This window comes from Grampus griseus (genome assembly GCF_964374135.1).
Source record: "Grampus griseus genome assembly, chromosome: 16".
Lineage (NCBI taxonomy): Eukaryota > Metazoa > Chordata > Mammalia > Artiodactyla > Delphinidae > Grampus > Grampus griseus.
Window position 1 is genome coordinate 81,512,866 of NC_139010.1, and position 12,360 is coordinate 81,525,225.

The window sequence follows — 12,360 nt, forward strand, 5'->3', positions numbered from 1 at the left end:
CTCACAGTTACAGAGGCCAGAGGTTGAAGCCAAGGCATCAGCAGAGTTGGTTCCCTCTGGAAGCTCAGAGGGAAGACCTTGTTCGTGCCTCTCTCTTATCTTCTGGGGGTGGGTGGCGCCCATCCTTGGTGCTCCGTGGCTGTGGCCCCCATCCGTGGTGCTCCGTGGCCGTGGCTGTATAACTCTCGTCTCTGCCTCCCTCTTCACGTGGCCTTCAGCCTTGTTTGTCTGTGTCTCTAAATGTATCCCTCTCCTTATAATGATGCCAGTTCTTGGATTTAAGGCCCGCCCCATCCAGCATGACCTTATCTTAACAGGATTACATCTTGTAAAGACCCTCTTTAGGGGGTCACATTCACAGGTAGTAGGGGTTAGGGCTTAACAGATCTTTATGGAGTACACAAGTCAACCCACACGACCCAAGACCAACATACCTTTTTCCCCCCTTTTTTTTTTTTTTCAGTGAAATAGAATATAAGGAAGCATCAGAGTTGATTGCAGGTAGTAAAGTTAAGTCTTATTTCATAGAACTTTTGTATACGTACATTTTTATGCATGCTGCTTAGTAAAGTATATTTCTTATTGCAAAAGAGTTTTTGAAACTTAAAAAAAAAAAACTTATAAACCTGCCTCTGCAGCCTTGGTTCACAGCACACCCCTCCTCTTGAGGGGAAGGAGTCAGGCAAGCTCCCTGTCCTCCAGTCTCACTGCCTTCTTTGGTCCGTATACTCACCTACCCCCACCCCCCTGCCACAGGGCCTTTGCACCTGCTGGTCTCTTCCCCTCTCTGTCTGGATTACACCTCTCCTTCTTCAAATCTTGGGTAAATATTACTCTCTAAGAGAGCTCCTCCCACAGCCAACCTGGACCCACTCCTCCAGTTTTTCCTAAAGAACTGTTACCATGGCCTCCAAAAAAACATAAATAATAACCAAAAAAACTACTATATATACATATATGTGTGAGTCTCGTATGATTGTTTAATGCCCATTTCTGCTGCATGCTAATAGTCCCTCAGGTCTGTGGATTGTGTCTCTTTCCCACATTATATTAGTGGCCCCATATTAGCTCTGTGCCTGGCCTTCAGTAAGCATTTAGTAATTCATTAAACAATGAATAATGCTTACAGAACAAATTAATCTAAAAGACCATTGCAACCATGAAGGGGATGCTGTGATGAGGCCCACTCTGAACTTTTAAAGGAAGGACCAGCCTGGCTTCGTTGCTTGTTAGGACAGATGAGGGCACCGTGTCCTCGTTCTCCCAAAGGCCTGGGAGATAGATGAGCATCATGCCGTCATTATCCCAGTACTACACATGGGGAGACCAAGGGTCAGAGTGGTCAGGTAATTTTCCCAGTGTGCTTAGATTTGGTCTCAGGTTGGTCTTACCCCCAGGCTTGGGCTATCTCTGGTGGACATGGGATTTCTGCTTCTGGGGGCAAAGATTCAGGAAAGCAGGTGCTAAGGTAAGGTCTCAGAGACCAGAGTCATGCTATTTTGGGTCAGAGTTACAGGCCTGGATGTGGGATCTGCGATCTACCTGGGCTGTCTAAAGGATGCCTCCTGTGGGCTCCCTCGGGCTGGCCATCTGGAGTTGTCCACTCACTTTGTGGGTGGGCACAGGCGACCTGGGGGTGGTGGGAAGCACCAGGTGACTCCGGCTTTGCAGAAACAGGCACGTCATTTCACCCCCAGGAATCTCTGCTTCCTCAGTGGGAAGATAGCTACGGGAACGTCTTCTTCCTCACCTTGTGGTCTTACTGTGAGAATCAAATCACATGAAACACACCACACATGCACTTTGAGGGGTGAGACGCAGTGCTGTGCTGCGACATCGTGGAAGTCTGCCCTCTCTGGTCCTCGAGATGCATGCTGGGGGTGAAGAACAGGAATTCTTTGGGAGTCTGGAGACTTGTGCCCTCTCTTCTCCCCTTGCCCTGTGACCATGGCCAAGTCATTTTGCTTCCCCCGCAGGACTAGTTCAGTTCCCTCAACTATAAATCATTAGTCATGGACTTAGTAACGATCTCTAAGGCTGCCACCAGCTCTGGAATTCTCTCTCCAGGTAGGAGCATGATCCCAGATACACTCCATTACTGCTTTTTTCTCCTCCTTGGGGCAAGGATTACAAATGGTTCAGGAATCCCTCTTAAGTTCTGGTGACAGCTGTGACTCCATTTGGGGATTACGCTGAGAAGTGTATAGATTTGTCAAAGCTGCCTTCTTATTAAAATGAGAGGAAAGATCAATCTTACTGCTGGAGAGATTCGGTCCTGCCCTTTACCTTCCAGCTCTGTACTCATCTTGTACCAGCCTCGAGCACCTGTGTCTTACTTGACTATTACAATGGCCTTTTTAGCACCTTTCTGCCAGAGGCTGTGCTCTCCTGAGCGACGCGCACTCAGATCTTTGCTAATCCCCCCTTTCTGAAATACTGTGAAGACACGTCGTTCCCCACGTAGAAGACAGTGAAGCGTCACTGAAAGATGTAACCCAGGCATCCGTGAGCCCCTCGCGCTCCGCCGGCACCAGGGACAGAGGCGCTGGGCGGAGAGACAGGACGGGGCCGGCTTCCCTCTCCTCACATGCCTCCTGGGGTCCCCGGGTCAAGTCCAGCACTGGACAGACAGCAGTCACTGTAGGGCCTGAGGCATCCATTGGGTCACTCCTGGTGATCCAAACCCAACCTGTGAGCCCGCTGCTGCCAAGGCTGCCCTGCGCTTTATCCTTCTGAACTTTGGGGTTTGATTTGAATTATTGTAAGACCTGGGAGAGGAAGTTGAGTCAGGGGCCAGCAAGGCGCAGACACTGATGGAGGCCGGCCTGGCTTTAACCATTCGTACTTTTCAAGAGATACTGTTCCGGGCTGAGAAGGAGTTGCTTGGCAGTTAAGAGTCTTTAAGCTTGAGTTAGTGACAGGCCCACCCCTGGGACAGGTTCTCGCCTCCTCTGGGCCTCTGGCGGCCTCTCTGTGTTGAGGTCTGAACACCTGGCAGCAGGGGCTGGGGTGTTTACGTTCTCGGGGTCCTCCCTGCGATGCCACACTCCTCACCTCCCCAGACACCTGCTCCCCTGAAAGGCAGCTTATCCCCCTGGACAGCGCAGACCCCTCCAGCCTGAGGAGGAAGCATCTGCCCTGGATGGAGCGTGGTTTTCCTGTCCCCGATCCTATTCTCCTGGTAAATGCCCAGAGAACGGTCTTCCCAGTCATCATGCAGCCACCCACATCCTCTCCAGGCCTGGGTGCTGGGACCCCTCTGTCATTCCTACAGGAGCAAAATGGGGATTGGAAAACGGCTCTGCAAGCCTCAAAAGGGTGCACGCCTCGCTGGCGCTCAGATCTTGTGCCCCTGGGGCACTTCTGGGTGCCAGCTAGGCGCAGAAGGGTGGCCCGGTCCCTGCTCCCTGTGGCTTGGTGCTGGGAGCATTCCTGGGCAGAGATCCCCTCTCTCTCACTCACCGAATTTACCTGCACCAGCGCTCACCTGGTGTCGGGCTGGACTGGAAGGCAGTACATTCACCTCAGAGGACCAGCTTGTCCTCGGAGGAAGGGGTACAACACTGCCCTCTCACTTCAGTTTCTCCACGGGTACAGTGAATGCCCTGGCGCCTGTCCGGCTGTGATGCTCCCAAGGTTGAATTCTCCAAAGAGGAGCTGCTGGGTGCGTTCATCTTTCCTGGTTGAGGTTCTCACAGGGTCTGCTGTCCTTTCCTCCTGTAAGTGACAGACGGGTGCTTAGGGTACCCGAGGCTTTGATAAAGGGTAGCAGCCAGCTGGGGCTGTTGATTTACCAGCCGGATCTCAACCTGTGGAGTCACAAGTCGGTCATCTGTAATCAGAGCTTTTCTTCCCACATGAGCTGACATAAGGACGCACAGAGCAGGCGCCACGACACAGCTGCTACACTGTAACACTGTAGGATAATTTTGCAAATTATTATTTGTAATAGAATCAGCCTTTTCCTTAGGCAATAAAGGAAAATGTTAAATTGCTCACAAACTAATAAAGGTTTATCTTCTGAAACATCAAATTCTGTTTACTCATGAAACACACACCCCCTCTGCTGACCCACTGAGAAGAAAATTAGCATTTATTTTTGCTGGTACATAAAAACAGGGGAATGTTCGTTGACATCTTTTCGTGTTAAGCCCTTCCTTACATTGAAAATGATAAAGAGCCAGGAGTGGGAGCTGTATGAAAGAGGCCTTTCCTGCTCTGATTGTCTAAGACTCCGGGGCTTAATTTAACATATGAGAACTGCTTATTGTGTGCCGGGCTGTAGGATGTCATTTGGTGTCTGGTTCCTGGATGCTTATAACATGCGTGGAAAACAAACTCCCCCTCAAGCCAAGGAGCCAGGTTCTCTTTCTCCTGCCATTAGAGACTGAAGAAAGGAAAATACTTTCATTTCTCTCCACTACCTCCCCCATGTTTCCACAGAGGGGAGGATCTTATGTAATCTGTGGTGATGGGAAAATGAGATCCCTAGCTGGATTCCTCCTCCTTCAGTTCCTTTTGGTGGCAAAAGAAGTTGATGCTTTGACACTCTCTTTATTTGTCTCAGGGACGGGAGAGTTTCATTGCACTTAAAAATAATCCAAGTCTGATTTTCAAATGCTCCATAGAGTGACTCAGCGTTTTTCCTGTCCCTGGTTTTCAGGTACGGAGATATGAGGAGACAGATTGGCTTCGAAATCAGGGACATGTGGTACAACCTTGGTGAGTAACTGGGACTTCAGGGCATCACGGTGAACGTCATGACTCGGTGGTGGGCGATGCCACTGGCCCTGTTTGTCAGCTTTGGGGCATCTTAAAAATCTGAACAGCTTCTGTCCTTCCGAGAGCAATTGCTACCTTTGCAGTAAGTGCTTTCAGTGAGTAAGAGATGGGAGACCAAAGTAAAGGGAAGGAAATCTGATTGGTGGAGAAAACAGAAAAGTCAATAGAGCGCCCTCTTGTGTCAGGTGAGCAGAGCTCTGCCTTGGAACTCTTGCTCCTGGGCAGAACTACCATTCTCTCCGTTTCTCATGAATCAAAGCATGTAGCTCATCCTCCTGTTATATAGTCCATCACTTATTGTATTCAGTTTCACATAATCTACCTTCCAAAGGGTTTATTCTCCAACTCAAAACTAGACCCTGTATTTAGGTATCCTGCCACCAGGTGGTGGTAGGCTGAGTACTTGTGCAATCAAAACAATAAGGGATACGTGTGTTTAAGAGAAGAAATTAACATAGGCATTTATCACTATAAACTTCCCTCTTAGTATGGCTTTTGCTGCATCGCAAAGTTTTGGTATGTTGTCTTTTCATTTTTCATTTGTCTCAAGATAATTTTTGATTTCCTCTTTGACCCATTGATTGTTCAGGAGTGCAGTTTTAAACTTTCAAGTATTTGTGAATTTTCCAATTTTCCTTCTGTTATTCATTTCTAGCTTTATTCTATCATGGTAGGAAAGGATACTTGGTATGATTTCAATATTCTTAAATTTGTTAACAATTGTTTTGTGACCTAATATGTGACATATCCTGGAGAATGTTCCTTGTGCACTTGAGAGAAATGTGTATTCTACTGCCGTTAGGGGAAATGTTTTGTATATGTCTGTTAGGTCCATTGATCTATAGTGTTGGCTTACTGGTGAAGAAAGATCTCAAATAAACAACCCAGCTTTACACCTCAAGGAACAACAACAACCAAAAAAAAAAACTAGGCCTAAGCCTAAAGTCGGCAAAAGGAAGGAAATAATAAGGATTAGAGAAGAAATAAACAAAATAGAGGATAGAAAACGTCAATAAAATTAAGAGTTGGGTTTTTGAGAAGATAAACAAAATTGACAAACCTTTAGCTCAATTACTAAGAAAAAAGGAGAGGAGACTCAAAAAAATAAAATCATAAATGAAAGAGGAAACATTACAACTGATGCCGTAGAAATAAAAAGGATCATAAGAGACTACTGTGAAAACTTAACGTGCCAGCAACCTAGAAGAAATGGATACATTCCTAGAAACATACAACCTACTGAGACTGAATTATGAATAAATAGAAAGTCTGAACAGACCAATAATGAGTAAAGAGATTGAATCATCTTACAACAAACAAAAGTCCAGGTCAAGATGCCTGCACTGGTGAATACTACCCAACATTTAAAGAAGAATTAATATCAATCCTTTTCACACTTTTCTAAAACACTGAAGAGCAGGCAACACTTCTAAACTCATTTAATGACATGAGCATTACCATGATGCCAAAGTCAAACACACTACCAAAAAAAAAAAGAGAAAGAAATCTATAGGCCACCATCTCTGATGAACACAGATGCAAAAATCCTCAACCAAATACTAGCAAACTGAATTCAACAGCACATTAAAAGGGTCATATGCCAGGAACAAGTGGGATTTATCTCTGGGATGCAAAGATGATTCAACATATGCAAATTAATAAAAGTGATAGACTACATTAATTGAATGAAGGATAAGATTATCTCAATAGATATAGAAAAATCATTGGACAAAATTCAAAACCCTTTCATGATAAAAACTCCACAAACTAGGTATAGAAGGAATGTAACTTAACATAGTTAAGGGCATATATTGTCAACTAATATCATACTCACTCAGTGGTAAAAAACTGACAGTTTTTCTCTAAGATTGGAAACAAGACAGGATGCTCACTCTCACCCCTCCTATTCAACATAGTACTGGAAGTCTGGACAGACCAATTAAGTAAGAAAAAGCAATAAAAGGCATCCAGATCAGAAAGGAAGAAGTAAAATTACCTCTCTTGGCAGATGACATGATCTTATATGTAGGGAACCCTAAAGACTCTTCCAAAAAAGTGTTAGAGCTAACAAACAAATTCAGAAAAGTTGCAGGATACAAAATCAACATAGAAAAAAAAAAGTTGCATTTCTATACACACTACCTGTAAAATAAATTAAGAAAACAATCCCATTTTCAGTAGCATAAAAATGAATAAAATATTTAGGAATAAACTTAACCAAGAAGGTGAAAGACTTATACACTGAAAATTACAAAACACTGATGACAGAAATTTAAAGAGACACAAATAAATGTAAAGACATCTCATGTTCATGGATTGGAAGACTTGATATTGTTATTGCTTTCAAAATTCCAGTGGAATGTTTTACAGACATTGAAAAATCAATTCTAAAAATCATGTGGAAACACAAAAGACCCTGAATATCCAAAGCAATCCTGAGAAAGAAGAACAAAGATGGAGGCATTATACCTCCTGGTTTCAAAATAAGTTACAAAGCTATAGAAATCAAAACAGTGTGGTACTGGCATAAAGACAGACATAGACCAATGAAACAGAAGAGAGAGCTCAGAAATAAGCCCACACATATGCAGTCAACTGATCTTCGACAGGAAACCAAGAATACACAGTGAAGAAAGGAAAGTGACTTTAACAAGTGGTTTGTGAACAACAAATAGTGTTGTTAATACTGGATATCCACCTGCAAAAGAATGAAATTGGACTCTTAAGCCATATACAAAAAGCAACTCATAACACACTAAAGACTTAAATGTAAGACCTGAAACCATAAAATTCCTAGAAGAAACCATAGGAGAAAAGCTTTTTGACCTTGGCCTGGACAATGATTTCTTGGAAATGGCACCAAAAAGACAAGTAGACTACATCAAACTAAAAAGCTTTTGCACAATAAAGGAAGGAAACAATAAAATGAAAAGTAATGGGAGAATATATTTGCAAACCCCATGTCTGATGAGGGAGTAATATCCAGAATATATAAGGAACTCCTACAATTCTATAGCAAAAAAACAAATAAACCAATTAAAAAGTGGTCAAAGGACTTGAATAGACATTTCTTCAAAGAAGACAGACAAATGGCCAGTAAGTACATGAAAAGTTGTTTAACGTCATTAATCATCAGGGAAATGCAAATCAGAAACCACAGTGAGCTATGGCCTCACACCTGTTCGGATGGCTGTTATGAAGAAAATAAATAAAAGATAATCATGTGTTTGCAAGGATGTAGAGAAATTTGAACTCATGTACACAGCTGGTGGGAATGTAAAATGATGTGTATGGAGGTTCCTCAATAAAATAAAAATAGAACTACCCCTATGATCCAGCATTCTCACTCCAGGTTCTATATTCTAACGAATTAAAATCAGAATCTGGATATCTGCATTCCCATGTTCGTTGCAGCATTATTCACAATAACAGAGATATGGAAACAACCTAAATGCCCATCAACAGATGACTGGGTAAAGAAAATGTGGTATTATAGATGTACAATGAAATATTATTCAGCCTTAAAATAAAAGAAATCCCATCATATGAAAAAAAAAATGGAAGACCCTGAAGACCACTGTTGGATGTGAACTAAGCCAGTCGCAGATGGACAGTTACTGCATGAATCCTCACATATGAGATCTCTGAAGGAGTCAAACTCATTAGAGCAGAGAGCAGAATGGTGGTTGCCAGGGGCAGGGGTGTGCTGAAGGAGCAGTGGGGAGGTGTTGGTCAAAGGATGAAACGTTGAAGTTTTGCAAGATGCATACATTTTAGGGATCTGCTATACACGCGGTGCCTCAAGTTAATGATCCTGTATTGTACATGTAAAGATGTAAGAAGGTAGATCTCATCTTAAGTGTATTCTTACAATAAGCAAGAAAAAAGTAAAAATGATAAGAAATTAATTCAATTTTATTTATAAGTGAATTGATTAATATAACAAGGAATTTTCTATTAAAATGTTAGCCACTATGACATGTCATTCTGTTGGTTATGTTCCTTATAAAGGAATAAACAACTGCTTATAATTTGGTGTCTCCTCACCACCTTTATGTGTCCTCTGTGGACCTGGCCTCTCCTAGTTGAGACGAAGCTCTTCCTGGCACCTGTCCTCCGCTGGTTTTGTGCTGAGGTGCCCCGGGCACCTTTCTTCAGCACCACTCCTGGTCCTGTGCAAGTTTCTGCCTCTGAATTGCCCAGGCTCTCCTTCCTTCTCTCAGATCGGCACACAGATCCTACCTTGGTTTGTTGTGGGAGGGCTTCCACTCTCCCCACCCCCCAGTGACTTTTCTTCTCTAGAAGGAGGCAGGCCACTGCCCACTTTGCTCTCTAGTCACCCCACTGCATCAGGGTTTTGTTTGTTCCACCAGGGCTGGGGCGCCTTAGCTGTATCCCAATCTGTGTGCTCCTGGAATAGCTTTCTTCGTGGCTGGAAAGGTGCCCTGATGTACCTACATTCCTTGGGCAGAACGAAACGAGGTGACAAAACTAAACACGGCTTTCGATGAAGGCCGTGGCATTGGACTCCACCGCCTTCCTGATGGCCCTTTGAGCAGACAGGGCCGGGGTTTTGAGGGCCAGCCCTGCTACTTGGCTTAGCGGTCAGTACGTTCACAGCGGCTTCTTTTCAACTGAAGCCAGGTTTCCTCAGAGGCCTTTGACTCCTAATCCTTCTTGAGTGCCCGGAGGTCAGCAGAAGTGTGTAAAGGAAGGCCCTGTCACATCTCTAGGGAATGTTAGGAGAATTTCCAAATATTCTTTGTCTTTCCATTTATATGAAGGATGGAGTCTTTTTCAAATGGGTCTTCATCCAGAAAAATAAATGTAGAACTCTTTGGGGGGGAAATCGATACTCTGTGGATAATACTAAGAACATGGAAATTAAGAAACTTGGTTTAACATGAGGCGCCTGCTGGGTTCTCCAGGATAAAAATCCAGTGCGAGAGCTCCCAGGTGGAGAGAAGGAGCTGGTGGGGATGACTTCTCTGCCTGTGCTCTCACTGGGAGGAGAATCCACTCCCCACTTGCTGTGTGGGCATCAGTCCTGGAGTCAACTGGGGACCCCTTAAGGAAACTCTCCACTGGGACTTTGCTGCAGCAGCTGAAACGTCCAGCATCAAAGTACTGGCTCTCGGTGTCAGAGTGCCTGGCTGCACCTCCAACACAGAACCTTCCTGGCACTGTCCCGTCCTTGGTCTTCCTGCCGTCCCTGGGGAGAGAGCAGGCACCCTGGGCTCCGAGGGAAGAGACTGGATATGAGTTCCACTTGAGTGGAACTTCTTGCCTGGCTGCGTGACGCAGTCGGTCTGGGCTTCCCTCACTCAGCTTTCTAGGCTGTAAGATGCAGAGGCTGGACGGAAGTTTTCAAGAGCCTTCTAACTCTGAAGCTCAATAATGCTTTTTATACATATGGTGCTCAGTAATGCTTTTTACATATATGGTGCTCAGTAATGCTTTTTACATATATGGTGCTCAGTAATGCTTTTTACATATATGGTGCTCAGTAATGCTTTTTATCTATATGGTGCTCAGTAATGCTTTTTACATATATGGTGCTCAGTAATGCTTTTTACATATATGGTGCTCAGTAATGCTTTTTATATATATGGTGCTCAGTAACGCTTTTTATATATATGGTGCTCAGTAATGCTTTTTATATATATGGTGCTCAGTAATGCTTTTTGTATATATGGTGCTTAATAATGCTTTTTATATATATATGGTGATCTCGGTAGTGAAATGCTGAGCCTCCTAGAACCGTTCATGATTCATTTAAATTGATCCTACCCTGACAGCTTCATCTCCCACGTTTCCTGGCAGGTCAGACACTGTGGGACTCCTGCCAGGAAGGTTCTGTCTGTAGCCCCATTCCGAGGGAGGGGCAGGTGAGGGCGAGCAGGAACGTTCAGGGCAATGGCATGGAGGGAGTCATTCTCGGCTGGACAAGTGGGAGCCCAGGGCTCTTCTAGGTGCTGGAGTCCAGTGAGTGATGGGCTGCACCCACTGTGGCCAGGCTCTTCAGCGGGGACCTGATGTACCTCTGCATGAGGGCCCTCTGCGGTCATCTTTCACCCCGGCCCTTCCAGAGAGAGTGACAACACCTTCTGAATTGTTCAGTGTCACCTCTAAAGTACGAACTGTGAGCTAGTCTATTTCTCCTAAAAGGACCCTTTTAGGTGTGTTTTCAAATGCTTCATTCCGAAACGCCTCGGTAATTTTTTTCTCATCATTTAGGATAAGTAGAGACAGCCGCCCTGGTAGATATTCACACTGGTTTTTAACACACTAAAAGGCGTCCTTCTTGTTTGATTAGTAGCTGCTGTCTCAGCTCAGCTCACCCGGGACCCTCCCCTCCTCTCTGACCTTCAACTGAAGGACCATTTCCTGGCTCAGAGGGAGCCCCCAAAGGCCAGCTCAAGCCCAGGCTGGCCTGACACATGGGCGCCCCAGACACTCGGGTTTTCTTTTCTTTCTTTTCTTTTTTCTTCTAAGTGTTCTCAAGGTCATCTCTGGAATCCCTGAGATCGAGCACAGTTTGAAACTGATTCCTCCTCATTTGCTCCGTGTCTACGATTTCAATGGAAGACAGTGGGATGGGCCCAGGGAAGCATGAGCTTCTCTGTGAAGCCACCTCTGGGCCCTCGTGAAGCCTCCAGTGTTCCGATGGTTGGTTCTCTCGACATTATGTCATTACGTTCTAAATAGTCTGAGTCAAGTGACAGAGGCTTTTGATTTGCAACATAAAGGATACAGTTAAGAGAGCAAATGTCCCGTCTCATCCCTGTCCGTTGCTGACTGGAATACAGTGATGAATGCAGCAGGTCTGTGTTTGGCAGCATTCTACCAGGACCTCTGCCTCTGGCATGAGAAGCCGCCAGGAGGGCAAATGTAAACTGTGACTGTGGTCAGTGAAGGGCAGGGATTTGGTAACAGCAAGAAGTAATCATTAACCCACGTGATTGGGTTCCTTGCTTACAGAATAATTAAATTATGTTTGAAAGTTAAAAAAAAATAATAAACATGTCGGCTGCTCCCAAAATCTGGCCCGGCTTCCCCTCAAAATGGCTAAGGCTAGCTCCGTGGGGTCACCTCCGGCCACCTGGCCCTTTCTTTGCTGCTCTGAATCTCAGGTGTTGGATCCTGCCCTCCAGCGTCATTGCTGAGGATGCCACTCTAGAAATTAACGAGAGCACATCTCAGTTTCCTAAGATGTATACAACCTATTTTCTACACAGCTTTTAAACAACCAAAAAAAACCATTTTTTTCAAATGGGCTCAGGTTTGAGATCATATTGGCAGTCTCCACCAAGAAAATAAAAATAGACGTCAGATCTATTTATCCTCTTACAATTAGTCACCTGTCACTGGATCAGGCCCTGAGCCAAATGTGCCGTGAGACCGTCTCCTTCTTGAGTCTTCCCAGTCATACGTGTGGTGTGAGCGGCCCAGAACCCACCTCCTTGCACAGCACTGGAACAAGGATCCGGGGTCTGTGTTGCTCAGTTTAATGCAAGTGCAGACGCAGTGCTGCCCCATGGGACAGAGCAGCATGGGGTTTTTTTTTTTCCTCCCAAA

General features: G+C 44.9%; 1 protein-coding gene across 3 annotated transcripts in view; it reads left to right on the plus strand.

Annotated features, from left to right (window-relative positions):
* DOCK1 (dedicator of cytokinesis 1) overlaps nucleotides 1-12,360 on the plus strand; it is a 526,850-nt gene that overhangs the window by 423,785 nt on the left and 90,705 nt on the right. For all 3 annotated transcript variants that reach the window (XM_082673365.1, XM_082673366.1, XM_082673367.1), the window contains exon 32: nucleotides 4,664-4,722. In XM_082673365.1, the coding sequence (XP_082529491.1) occupies nucleotides 4,664-4,722 (59 nt within the window). The remainder of the gene's footprint in view (nucleotides 1-4,663; nucleotides 4,723-12,360) is intronic.